General features: G+C 49.7%; 4 protein-coding genes across 4 annotated transcripts; 2 read left to right on the top strand and 2 right to left on the bottom strand.

The window, feature by feature from the left end:
• Positions 1 to 302: 302 nt before the first annotated feature.
• AA0111_g10871 (hypothetical protein) lies at positions 303 to 1,547 on the top strand (the record flags this gene model as incomplete). The annotated part of the gene is made up of 1 exon (XM_028644672.1): positions 303 to 1,547. One exon carries the CDS (start codon positions 303 to 305, stop codon positions 1,545 to 1,547), a length of 1,245 nt encoding a protein of 414 aa, XP_028501549.1.
• Positions 1,548 to 2,375: 828 nt separating this feature from the next.
• Positions 2,376 to 3,897, bottom strand: AA0111_g10870 (hypothetical protein; the record flags this gene model as incomplete). The annotated part of the gene is made up of 2 exons (XM_028644671.1): positions 2,376 to 3,624; positions 3,701 to 3,897. 2 exons carry the CDS (start codon positions 3,895 to 3,897, stop codon positions 2,376 to 2,378), a joined length of 1,446 nt encoding a protein of 481 aa, XP_028501559.1.
• Positions 3,898 to 5,793: 1,896 nt separating this feature from the next.
• Positions 5,794 to 10,465, bottom strand: AA0111_g10869 (hypothetical protein; the record flags this gene model as incomplete). The annotated part of the gene is made up of 3 exons (XM_028644669.1): positions 5,794 to 9,712; positions 9,762 to 10,299; positions 10,402 to 10,465. 3 exons carry the CDS (start codon positions 10,463 to 10,465, stop codon positions 5,794 to 5,796), a joined length of 4,521 nt encoding a protein of 1,506 aa, XP_028501572.1.
• Positions 10,466 to 11,795: 1,330 nt separating this feature from the next.
• On the top strand, positions 11,796 to 12,779 carry AA0111_g10868 (hypothetical protein; the record flags this gene model as incomplete). Its single annotated transcript, XM_028644668.1, has 1 exon — positions 11,796 to 12,779. One exon carries the CDS (start codon positions 11,796 to 11,798, stop codon positions 12,777 to 12,779), a length of 984 nt encoding a protein of 327 aa, XP_028501571.1.
• Between the last annotated feature and the right edge of the window lie 783 nt (positions 12,780 to 13,562).

Raw genomic sequence — 13,562 nt, 5'->3', positions numbered from 1 at the left:
ATTGGGTCATCGATACTCTATCGCACGACATGGCGCTGCGCTGCGCTAACGATTGCTTAATCGCGATAGACTTCTCAGGCCAGGTAAGCCTCGTTGCAGTGCGCGTGTCATCGTGCTCGGGTTGAACGCATCTCGGGCCAGATTGAGCTCGGGTTAGGCGTCCTCTCCAGCCCACCAAGCCGTGATAGGGACGCCTTGAATGCGACAACGTCGCAACCTCAAGGTATATAACTGAGCACTGTCGCTTCCATCAATATGCTGCAACCACTTATCCACTTATCTCTAGACACTTCATAAGAACAATGTCTCTTTCCAAAACTCCTCAGCTTAAAGTCCTCATCAACGGCGCTGGCATCGCAGGATCCAACCTTGCGTATTGGTTAGCTAGGACCCGCCTCAATGCATCCATCACGGTTGTAGAACGATCACCATCTCCTCGGCCGACTGGACAGTCTATCGAGATCCGCGGCGCAGCCATCTCTATCGTCGAGAAGATGGGCTTGTTGCCAAGTGTGCTCGCACGCAACACCACAGAGGATGGCACTCGCCTTGTCAACGCTTCCAATAAGATCATCGCCGAGTTCGGAAAAGGCGACAATCGCTTCACATCTGAGTATGAGATTTTGCGAGCCGATCTATGTGGTTTATTTGTGGATGCGTCCAAGAGCATGAAGAACGTCAATTATGTGTACGGGGACTACGTCACAGCCGTGGAACAAACGGATAAGAAAGTCGATGTTATCTTCAACAGTGGAGCAAAAGATAGCTTTGACTTCATCGTTGGTGCAGATGGCTCAGCATCACGTATACGGTCTCTTATCTTGGACCAAGAAACGCGGAAGGATAGCTACAACTTCATTGGCCAGTATATTGCGTACTTCAGCATTCCTCGTGAAGATTCAGACACAAAGCACTGGTACTGGTACAACGCACCGAAAGGCTTAGGCCTCATGACACGACCGCACCGCAACGGAAAGACCACTGGATGCTACATGTGCGTCACGACACCAGCACATGGACATCGTGATCCGCTTGCCGAAGCAGCGATGGATGGAGGGCCCGAAAAGCAGAAGGAATTTCTACACGCGACCTTCCATGATGCAGGATGGCAGGCAAAGAGAATCCTGGCTGGTATGGATGGGTGCGACGATTTCTACATGAGCCGTGCAGCGTACGTCAAGCTCCCCACATGGACGAACAACCGTGCGGTACTCCTCGGCGATGCAGCCCACGCAACATTCGGAGTGGGAGTCACTCTCGCGGTCGAAGGTGCATACCACTTAGCAGGCGAGCTCAGCAAGATAGAGAACAGCGATGGCATCCCAGCAGCGCTCAAGCTCTGGGAGGAGAATTTCCGTAAGATCCAAGGAAAGCATGAAAGTCTGCCGCCTGGCTTTCCACAGCTTGCTTTCCCGCAGACCGCCTGGGGGATCAAAGTGCGCGACACGCTTGCCTGGACTATCGGGAAGACCAAGGCTTACAAGTTGCTCCCGGAAGATAAGCCTGATGACTCGAAGCTGCAAAATTACGAGTGGATTACTGTATAAGAGAATTTCTTGTCATTATTAGACACCCTTCACATCATGCTAATAGCTCGAAATTTGTTTGCTTAATACCTACTTACTATGTTATCGCTAGTTGAGCTTGCAGCTCGATTGTCACATACATTATACAATCGATATTTCTAAAGTCATGTCTTGCTCGCTACTCTATCTTCTGGCAGTCATGAATCTTGAGTCTTGTGCTGAGAGTACCCCGCTTCTGTGAGGATACATTGGGTACAATGGGATATAGTAGTGTGTTTAGACATCAAACGGTAGCAACTGTATTTATACTTAGACGAATCGCTGCCGCGCAACGATTGTCTATGGATGTACCATATACTTCGGAGTTAGCGTCAAACCCCCTGACAGCTTCTATCTCGTGCTATATTGCAGCGGGAAGGCGCTCACGTGTACTCACACTCCCACGATCACTGCTACTACTACAGCACTTACTACTTATACATTGGTGGTTCAACCTCGAAGATTCGCTCGTTTACTGAACTGTATTTGTCTTTGACTCTTACGAAAGCACGATCTGCGCATGACTAAAGCTGGCCGTTTCCGAGCAATACGCCCAGCTAGCGGCTTGCCAACAGACACCGTTTTCAAAGTCACATCTAGGATGGTCTCTGTAGCCATTCCGGAGGTCCCTCTCTCTTCCTCCGAGTCCGTGTCTGCTCTCTCCAACACCACTTCCCCAAGATTCGCGTTGACCGTCTCCGCAGTAGCCCAAGATGCGTTCATGCAAGTTACCAAAGCATAAGTCTTGATAATTGAATGGAAATAGCCAAAAAGAAGATACGCGGGAAAGTACACAAATCTTGGCAGTAGTTAACAGTACGCCGCTTGGCAGCCGAGACAGTCAACTTTTGCGTCGTCAAAAGCGAACTGCCTCAAAACAGGCGACAACTTCCAGCGTGCAAAGAGCAGTGGATTCTCCACCAAGATCCGGCGCAGCATTTCTCCTCTCTTCTCTGCACCAGGCCATTTGCCCTGCCACACGCGTACATAAGGCACCATAATTTCCAAGGCCTCCCTAACCCACCTCCCTGCTCTTTCCTCACCAATCCTCCCCTTTTGTACCATCCGCCTCTCCAGCTCCCCCAAGAAATACTCTCTCTCTTGCATGTTCTCTACCAACGCAGCCTGCATGACCGCTAGTAGGATATGTGACCGGATTGAACAGTCCAACTCATTCACCTTGATTGCTCCAGCTCCTAGTCCGGCTGTCTCCTCCATCGCAACAGCGGCTAGGAACTCGACCTCCTCCTCACTCCCAATCTCTTCCTGCCACCCCCTCTGCAACGCTTGATCTGCAGTCCCTCCATCCGGTATCCCACACCAGAAAAACACCGGCTTGCTAGGTTCTGGTTCGACAACCTTACCCGAAGAAACTTGTGCGAGGTACTGTGCTTCCAAACTGTGTATATCATACAATCCCGACGCAACATTGAGCCCAAAGTGATGGGGCCCCCATGCTTCGCGGTTGTCCTTGCGAGGCGATGGGTCAGATGTAGGGCTTGAAGATGAAGGGATCTTCTCCTCTCCGTCCAGCTGGGTGTTGGTATTCGTGGACAACGCTTCTTGTTTCGGTTCTGCGATGGGAGGTTTGTAGTATTCGTCTAGCCAGAAGCGCGCATGTGGTTCCGAAAAGGGGGGTGTGCTGGGGTAGACCGCGTGTAGACGTGTTAAGGCTGTGTCAAGCGTGCGGAGGGCTATCTCAGTAATCGTGTCAAATGGAAGGAACGGTTGCCTGTGGCAAGTCCGCCCTACAGTATAAGCCCAGCGAGGGAGCTTTAGGACGTGTTCAGATACCAGATTATCACGCGGCAGACACAGTGGGGAGGACGAGTCCAAAAGATCCTGGAGGTCGGGCATGCGGTAGAAGCGTGCTGTGTTGGGTTGGGTAAGGAATGCGGTGGAGTAGTAGGAGCGCCAGGCTGTGGGATTCAAGAGGGCATGGTGCGCAGTGTAGAAGGCGTCGAAGTCTGAGAAGGTGAGAGGGTCGTCTCCATTTAGTTGGTCGGTCCAATGGTAGTAGGCTGCTGCGATCTGGGCGAGATAAAATATATCCAAGGTACTGTTTTATCTTAGTCACACACACTGTGTGCTGGGTACATCGGTATGAGGGATTCTCATATGAGGATGTAGCTTACCGATTAAAGCGGAGCTCGTCCTCACCAAAAGACCAGCCATGCGCGTGCAGCTTCTCCACAACATTGAATACTCCCTGGCCGTCCCACAGTCCCTCATCAATATAAATGTATGCGATCCGCAAGACATCATTGTGACATGTCACTGGCACGATTCCGCCTTCCACATTAGCCAGAAATTCCTTGGCTTTATCGTCCATTGCAGTGCCTGTCGTACGCAGAATGCAATTACTGGAGTTGATGTTTTGGAATTTGCCTCTAGGGCTGGGAAAGTAACAATATTGGGTGATAGGCAAAGTCGGCGATCGCGCGGTCTATATACAAGATGCCGATAGGGGCTGGGCCTAGTCGGGCTAAAGATCTACTGAACCTTGGAACCGTGGTTACCCTCACAACTAGTTCATGCAATATCGATATCTTAGTCAGACTGAATATTGATAAGCTCTTGAGGTTTCTCAAGCGAGCCGACGACCACATGAAGGGATCATCTTAAAATGTGAATCAACCTGCGTAGTATGCAGAACGCCTGCGTAGTTACGGGTATGAAACTATCGTGCTTGGACCAGCAATCACCCGCTGACCATGTGTCATTCGTGTTCCTTCTGATTTCCAGGCATAAGACTTAGATTCGGTGAGGATTCTAGCTGCGTGCAAAGAACTCCGCTACCGCAGTAAGTCTACCTTGCAATTAACAACCCGTGTTTATCCCGAAGCCTCCCCTTCGATGCCCACATGTCCTCACCTGTCGCCCGCTAATCACTAATTCCTCTTAACTAGCGCTTCTACGGTTTATATGTCCCCTTTCCGTAGCCTGGAAGGGAAGTCTCGAAACCCCAATCCACCGGACCGATTTTGCCAATCTGTTTGTTGGCCTCGGTCTCCCGCTCGGCACACTGCGCGAGATACACCTTGCCGGTGTCGATAAGGGCCGGCGGGATCAATCCTTGGGTCCTTTCTAGCGGGCCTTTCACCTTGGCGAAAATCACCGTGTTCTCGACCGTCGCGCCTGGAAGGACGAAATCGATGAAGCTTGCTTTGATCTTCTCTGCAGTGTCCGATGCGTCAGTATTAATAACAAATCCAAAAAGAAGAGAAAGAATTGAACACGTACTGCTAACTGGCTTCGGGTACCACAGTCCAAGGGGCTTGTATATATCCTTTGTTTCATCCACCACGTCCTGGGGAAACGTGTAAAGCTCGGGGAGGTAGACCTTATTCTATTTGTCCCATTCGTCGGCGTCAACCGTCACCACGCAATCCCATCGAACCGACCCATCAACGGCATTATTATCCCAGGCTTGGAACGAATTTAAGATGTAAAGACCCTGGCCTATCTGGCGGCCCCCATTGCCTATGGACTGCACAGCTTTGCCCCTTTTTTGTTGATGGCTTCGGCTTCGCCCTGGACGGTTAGTTGTTTTGGTCTCCGGATTATGGAGGACGTGGAATGGAATTTAGAATATGAGATCCGTTGTGGGGATGATGACTGTGACGTCGGTGGTGTGGTAGGTGGGCGATAGAGGTATGGGTGTGGGCCGGTATTTATATATGCCGTACAGACTAGTGACAACTCGGATGTATCGCAGGAGGAAGATGAAAAGGATAGTGGATAGAAGTTTTGCTGGAAGTAGCGGTAGATTGGCCACCAGAAGAAATGGTCGTTAGAGGGTATCAGCGATGCGGCTAGATTACGGATGATTTGTGCTGTTAGTGTGATGAGAGCTTCTTCTGCTGGGAAGAATGTTACGGACGATATTTCGGGATAGTGTTGAAAGGACGTTTCCAGATCGAGTAAAGAACGACGATGTATTGAACGATATTATACAATTCCTTGCTCGCATTAAGATGGGCTTATGTACTGCAAGAAATCATGGAATAGAAAGTTCCTGTGAACAACTAAAACGTGGAAAAAATTGCGTGACATGCGCGTCTGCTGGATAGACCGCTAGAAAGTGAAGGGACAGGAGTGTTCGAGTATGGAGCAATGATGTTTTGTATCAAGGACGTGATGCAGAGCGCTCTTGGAAGCGACAAGCGTGATTTTCCCACATGGTGAGGTTTCTATATCTGCTCGTATTGCTTTAATGGTAGATGGCTTAGCACCAATACGCTTCTCTTCGACTTTCTTCTAAAGCTCTTGTCAATCTTCTCTGCTCTTCTCGCTCTTCTTCTTCCTGATCCGCAAGACTAATCTGTAGCGCAAATTCTAGTTCCAGATCCGCCTTGTGATCAGTTTTATACAGTGGCGATTGATAGTGGTCGTTTAAAGGGGGATGTTGAGTGGCTGTATGATTTGGCTGAGCTTGAGGGGGGAGGGTGTTGTTGAAAGCAGGAGTGGTATGTGTGGTCGGTGGTTTGGCGGCTGTGGTATGAGGCGACAGGTAGACCTTGTCGGCGGAATAGAACTCGTAAGTACTCGAGGGAGCAGCGGTACTGGTGAATTCTACTGGGATGGTCGCAGGTGCTAGCGGTGACTGCAATGTGTGTGTGGGATGTGTCGGTTGCCACTGGGGGTTCAGTGGAATAGTCGCGGGTGGCAGTGATGGCTGCGATGTGTGTGTAGGGTATATTGATTGCGACCAAGGATTTGTCGGTTGCCACTGAGGATTTATTGGTTGCCACTGGGGATTACTCATTGGCGAAGGCGTTGGGTTTGCTGGTGGCATACTCATCCGTGGGATCGAGCTGGGCAAGGAAGAGATCATAATCGTGTCGGGAGTTGTGTATGGTATGTCATAGCCTCCGTTGTGTTGAGCTGTTTCTCGGGGCATGGAAGGAGGACTGGCCATATTGCGTTGTCCTTGTGGCTGTTCAGGTGGGGACTTTGTGCTGAAGCTTCTACGATGCTGTGGCGAATTGGGCAATGCTTGTTGTTCATATTCCTGGGTGAGAGGAGACTTATCACGCCATATGCCCTTGGATGACCCAATCCAGTGAGATCGACGCTCCTCGCCGCGCAGACTCAGGCTTGATAATTTCTCTTTCAAACTCAAATCTCTGGAGACCTTCTCGGGCGTAGCTCGAGACAGAACGTCATCTGATTTGCGCCGATCTTCCTCGTTCAAGACATGCGGTTGTGTACTGAGGTTCTGCTCCGAGGTGCTGCCCGGCGCTCCGGGTCTTAGCAACGCCGTTCCCTTTCCACTCAACACGTTGATTGATGGGATGCCTGGAAGGGTCGCAGGTTTCGGTATGCTATCCTTGGGCGATTCTTCTACCTCGTTGTCTACTTCAACTCGGTCAATCTCCCTGAAGAAATCGCGAGGGAAGCCGCTGATAGAATAGCCTTTGGTCCGACCTGTTGAAGTGTGGAGATGGAGTCTGATGTCCGCATCTCTCCCAGATGTTGCTACTGTCAGCTCAACCTCTTGAACGTCAAGTGCACCATGGCTGGCCATCCTCTCGATGCGCGAGGAGTCCAAATTGATCTTTTCCCTTCCATGCTGTTGATTGCCATCCCAGGTATCGAAGTACGGCTGGAAGTCTGCTCTTTGATGCTTTTTGAAGAACAAACCCATCTGTTTTGCCCAGTCTGATGATTCTTCGAAGCGACATTGTAGCCTACCTCTCACTTTGGCGACTCCCTGAGACATATCTCTTGTCGCGTGCGTTCGTTCAAAATAGAAGCTGCTAGCGACCAAGCGGAAGACAACATCCTCGAGATCAGCCATGGCCTCAGACCCTTTGAGATATCGGGAGACATCTAATTGAAGTCGATCAACCTCGTTTACGTCGTCTAGCCGTGGCGGCGTTCTACCAATATCTGGATTTATGCGAACGTAGCGGCGAGAATCTTCACTATGAGCAGTGCTTCGCTCCATCCCGTCCAAGAACTGTTCCCACTGACGCTCGCAGTGTATTGAGTCTCCCAACTTGTTGATCGCTGCCTTTCCATACTGGAACATACCGGCGAGGTGTTTAACCTTACTGGTCGCCTTTATCTTGGCTTTGCCATGACTGAGAGATGATATGATATTGCGCTGCATGTCGAATCTCTCAGAGCGGAAATCCTCTACCATAGCCTGTTGATGCTGCGATGTGCCGATAGATAGCAATAAGTCCGGGTGATTATCTTGCACATCTGGCCATAGCAGTTGCCGTTCTCGATTTCCCACCTTTACTGGGTTGTTATTGTAGAATGCTCCATCAAGATAGGTCTCTCCGGTGAACGGATGAACGAATGGCTTGAAGAATGGCGTAGCGGCAGCAGTCGCTGCTCCAGCATGCCATGTTCTCATCTCAGCATCCGGCTCGCTAGGTCTCAGGAACTCGTAACTCTGCTTGTCGTCTTTAGGACTTTTCCGGCAGTAATTCGCGATTACAATGCCTCTGGTGGCCACTTCGTCTGTCGTTGTCACAGCTACCCGAGCTACATTGTCTGAGCTCTCGGCCCCGCCAAACAGATACCCATCTCCAAGTGACTCAAGCAAAGCTTCGTGGAACGGAGTAGTCTTCCAGGTGCTGCCGTGACTAGCTGTAGCGATGTATTGAAGAGGGGCGATGCCGTGGAATTCACGTGGCGAGAACGCTTTCTTGACGAGACGCTTAAATTCTTCAATGCACTTGTTGACAGGCCATTGCTTTACAGCAAGAGCCAGTGCGATGATTCCACCGGTACTCGTCCCAACAATGAGATCGAAGAAAGCACTGATTGGGATATTGACACCTAGCTTTTCTTGAATCTGGCAGAGAACCTCGAGCTCGGCGATTCCACGGATACCTCCTCCATCGAGAGACAGAATACGAACGCCTGCAAAATCAGGCTTCATCCGAATCCTCCAAGGGTATCTCCAATTGCAATCGTCGATATGCAAGGGACATTCTTTCATCTCCATCGTGCAATTTCTGACTGTGCCAAATGCTTTAACACATTCAGTGCAGAGGACATGACCACATCGAAGGACATGTTCAGGAGGCCGCATGAGACAGCATAGACACGTAGCGTGACTATTGAATTTTGACGCGCCACCGACGGCACGGTAGAAACTCGATATGTTGCGGGCATGCAGTCTTCGAATAGGACTCAAGGGACCAGTCTCTTCTGAGCTATCGTCCTTACTCTCTAACTCCTCTTGCACATCATGCAATCTGGACTTGAGCGAGTTTAGCCATACGTTCTTGTAATCTTCCGCAGTAAAGCTGGACATGTAGTGACCATGTGTTACCTTGCCTCGGTTACCGGTTTGGTGACCCTTTTCATGACTCTTGCTTACGTTGACACATCGTCCTCTCTTGGCGTGAGAGAATTCGCAAGGCCAATGTGACGAGCAAAACTCAACCAGAGCATCTTCGAAGTTTGGCTGATAGTCCGCGAACAGATCGTGTGGTTTCCCCTTTCTGTAAGTTGCGCAGTCATAGAGGAAGCAAGAGGCCACCATAAAACTCAAGTTCTCGAATATCCATTCCCCTGCTCTATTTGGATACTGCCGCTGCATCACGATAGCAACGCGGAGGATGTGGCCACCCAGATTTTGAGGTATCGGATTCCGAATCAAGGAATAACTCTTGAAGTCAAATGGATGGTTTAGGTCTTTCGAGAAATGTGTGAACGCTTTCTGGATATAAAAGCTCAGGTCCTCGGCTGATGATAGAAGGCCAACTTTCTGCTTGTTCAGATACGATGCTTTGCATGTTTCCACGATAGTGCCGTGCAGTTGTGATACTTGTTTCGAGAGACGAGGCATATCCTTGGCTTCCGGGAGACGCACTACTTGGAACGAAGCGTAGTAGCAGTGAAGAAGATCGCGAAGACTTCTGATGGGCCTGTTTCTTTTCCTCCATTTCTCTACAAGCTTTGTGACTTGAGCGCTACTGTATGCTGGATTTATCAAGTGGTCATTATTCTCGAGCAAGTTATTCGTTGCATCTCGACCCATCCATAGGTTGGATGGGATGCGTGTGTTTGAGAAGTTGAGTGCGATGATGGCGTGAGGAAGTGTACCTTGGTTAGTACTAGCTTCGAGCGAGGATGACGCCCAGTCGAGCAGCTTTGGAAGTACGTTATGCTCGAACGTCCTAAGCCGTCAGCCATACCTTCTGATCCACTGGCTTGGGGCAAACTTACTTCGGGTTGTTCAGCACGAAAACGACGACATCGGAAAACGTATAAAGAAGGCGAGGATAGAGCTGAGTAACAGCATATTGACGAGTTCGTGTCTGGTCTGACGTTGCCCATTCTAGTGAACGTGCTCGCAGGCCCAGTTTCCGAGAAGTATCTATCTTCGTCTGTCTCCGGGAATGAGCCCCGATTGGGATGCGCTCTCCTGCATTAAGGCCTTCGCAGTCCGCGTAGAATATTGGTCTCTCTTCTTCCCAAGTAGCAGGATCGACGTATAGATGAACATCTGCAGAGGTGGGTGTGGAATCGTGGAGTGGGCTCCCTGGGACTGGTGCTTTAAACATGGACTTGTTGGCTTCGTATTTCGCCTGGTCGTACTCGATCAACATCTTGATTAGAGTACTCTTTCCGGCGCTAGTCTCGCCAATAAAGGACACGAGTTGTGGATACCTAATCTGGTCCGGGTTTGGCGAGTTCTTTATCAGTTGCTTGAAGGTGTCAAAGTCCTGCAAGAAGGGCCCGTCGTCCTGGAATCTATCGATTCCTAGAAGGTCGTTAGCCTGTTCATCTTGTCTTCAGTTCACGGTGGCTGAGATCAATAGATGAATATCATGTCACGCAATCTTCAGTGATTTTCGACACTCACCAAACCATGTTGTGTTCCTATCTTGGCTATGGAGTTCTTCGAGATCCAACTCTGTCGTTGGCATCATCAAGATCTTCTCGAGGCGTGCGCATTGTAAGTACTCTTGGTACTTTAGCTGCCTGTGCTCCGAGGATACATGTGTAGGTTGGAGTGGCCAGCATCTGTCGCACAAACAGCTCTTGCAGTCCGAGCAAAAGAACAATTGTCTTTGCCGATCGTTTTTATCGTCACATCGTGGATCCATGCAAACGCCTTGCTGAGAGATTGTGGAAGCCATGTTGGAAACAACAGGAAACTGGGGTGCAGGAATTAAGCAGACAAAGCTGGGGCATCGCGCATGTACTAGCGCTACTCACTCAGCTTACAGTAAGAAGAGAAGGCCGCGAAATAACGAGGGGCGAAGAAGCGAAAGGAGAGCGGCAGGTTCAAATATCGTGGCTCCCCAGCCGTCAAGTGGTGGCGTAAAGCCAAAGTGATTTTGGGGGCCAATAGACCACTCGAGTCTCGCGTCCGAGATAGGCTTTCGGAGCCTTGTCGTTTGGAGGCCGTGATGTGTGTGTAAGGTACCGTGATAACAGATCAGAAACTCAGAGGCTGCGCCTCTAGACCGGGTGAACACATGATTACACGCCTTTACGTAGCGCTGTAGCAGCTGTCCTGGTAGTATTGACTGATCATGGCATCCAAGAAGAAGTTGCGACAGCCTAAGGCAGAAGTCGACCAGGCTGCGGCTGAACATCCACGCTGAGAAAGTAAGTCAGCTGTGGCTGGCAATGGCTTATTAGGCGAAAGGCGCAGCTCACGCAAAATCGATGCGCAGCCTTCAGGAAGTAGAAGCCTACCAAAGTGGCTGAGTTCATGGCTAATCTGCCAAGTATTGTGGCAGCCATCGCTTGGTGCAAAGGCCTAGAATGAGAGGTAGTAGTAGTGGTAGTGGTCGTGCACGTGAGCGGCTCCCAGCCGCAATAGAGCACGGGCTGTGCGTTAAGCGGGGTCCGTCCAGCCCGTGGCTCAAGACTCAAGACTGCCAGACGACAAAGTAGCAAGCTAGGCATGAATTCCAGAGCAACGATTGTATAACGTATGCGACAAGCGGTTTTGTATAGAGTCGAGAGCTTTTCTGCCGGAATCAGGCTGCCAGCTTCAAAGTACTGCCACTCGCTACCGCCTCACACTCCGATAAAGCGGGGTATCTCTTTTTCCGCGCTTATCTCTGGTTTGAGGTATTCATTGAGCATTAATCTCCAATATCAAACATCAAATCCGGCAAGCAAGCAAAAATGGCTGTTATATAGAACATCAACTCTCCAATATCGATATTAGCCATCGACCTCTTATACAGACCATCGGCTCTCATAGCAAGCCTCCATCTCTAGTATCGAGTATTCTCAAAGATGAATCCTACTCCAGTGCTCAAGCTAGCGCTTGTCGATCGATGTCAACTATATGTTGAATATCAGACCCCGCTAGATGAATTAAGCGGATACGTCCTACCTTTAGACACCAAGATCGGCAACCACGAAGGAAGCTTCCATCCTGGTGGAAACCACTTTTCGTTCAGTGCTCGGAACATCGTTCTCGAGCAGAACATTCTATGCGCTGAGCTGAAGAATAGTCGTGGGGACTGGTGGTACGATCAGCTCGAGGTGATCGTTAACGTTTCAACGGATCGTACGCCAGTGAGCTTCTCGGTCGAATTCCGCCGATATGATCCTGATCGCTTGCAAGGATGCTACAATATCAGACTTATAGATCAAAGACTCCTCGCAGCCGAGTTTCCTGGACCGAATGGGAAAGTCAAGGACATATATATTGATCTAAAGCATTACCTCGGAGTCAAAGATGGTGCTTTCGACAGCAAGGGGCGAAACTTCTCAAGCAGCGTTCAAAATGCTCACATGATTGGCACGACTCTGTGCGCGACTCATAATGACGGCCACCCAATCTCGATCGCATTGTCCAGAGTGCTACAGTTTAAAAATGGGTCATTTTCGCCTCTCAGAGTGACGAAGAACGAGGATCTGGACTATGAAGTCCTGACGGATTTGTCAGATAGGAGATGGCTATCCAACGCGGATTCTCCTCCCAAACTTATCAACTACAAACAAAAGCGTGCATGGTATCTCATTGCAAATTGCCTCAATTCACGTGGTTCATATCAGGAATCGACTATCAGACTCCATGATATAATCGGCCCTGGCGATGATGAGATGTTTACTTTCTTCTCAGAAAGGCCAATACCCGAACATGCACGCGAAACAAGACTTGAGAACGGCATCTTAACTGCTAGCTTCGATGCAGGTGATGAAAAATGGATTCAGAGATCATTCGATTTGGCCGAATTGGTGACTAATGAAGGAGGCGCATTAGCTAAGTAAGTGAACTTTTCGTTTGAACAGAATCCATCGTTTTGGGACACAAGCTTCCTAGGCAACATATCTGACCTAGTGTTGCAGACGCAGATTTGGCTCAGAATGTCCTCGGTGTAGCAACTTGTTCTATTCAGGCGCACTCTATACCCCTTCCTCGGGATCGAGTATACAACTTAACGGACCAGTAGTGTCAAAAACTCGTCACTGTACGTTTTGCAAATTGGTCGAAAAGGCTATCAAGGAGTACACACCTGCTTGTGATTGGCACGAAACGTGGGTACTAGCTCGCGATCGCTGGGAAACCCGCGGGTCTCTAAGAACTATTGCAAAGAGGGAGGTGCTGCTTGTAATTCGAGCTTATGGAATGAAAACTAGCACGAGAAGAATGTTGTACGATCGGCTAGTACATGGAAAGCAAAATGTGCCAAAATGCGTCGACATAAATAGCACGATAATGCTTCAAGTTGGGCACCATGAAGAAGCGGATGAGAAAGGGGCGGCAAAAGCCCGTGCTCCAAAACGTTATCGAACTATCCCACGGAATACGCATGATCTTTGTTGGCTGGATCCAGGTCTAAGATGGTCGACGATTCGGAGCTGGATCAAACTCTGTCAAACAGAACACCAAGATTGCTCAACTCCGGCCTCGCCTCAGCTTCCATCACGGTATCTAGACATCGGAGTGAGAGATTCGGATCCCGTGAGACTAGTCATTTCCAATGGCGAACATGGAGAGTACGCGTGCCTAAGTCATTGTTGGGGTGGTTCACATCCTTGCACTTTGACAGA

Source organism: Alternaria arborescens, assembly GCF_004154835.1.
Source record: "Alternaria arborescens strain FERA 675 chromosome Unknown contig_40, whole genome shotgun sequence".
NCBI classification, from domain to species: domain Eukaryota; kingdom Fungi; phylum Ascomycota; class Dothideomycetes; order Pleosporales; family Pleosporaceae; genus Alternaria; species Alternaria arborescens.
This window is presented reverse-complemented; position numbering and strand designations above follow the sequence as displayed.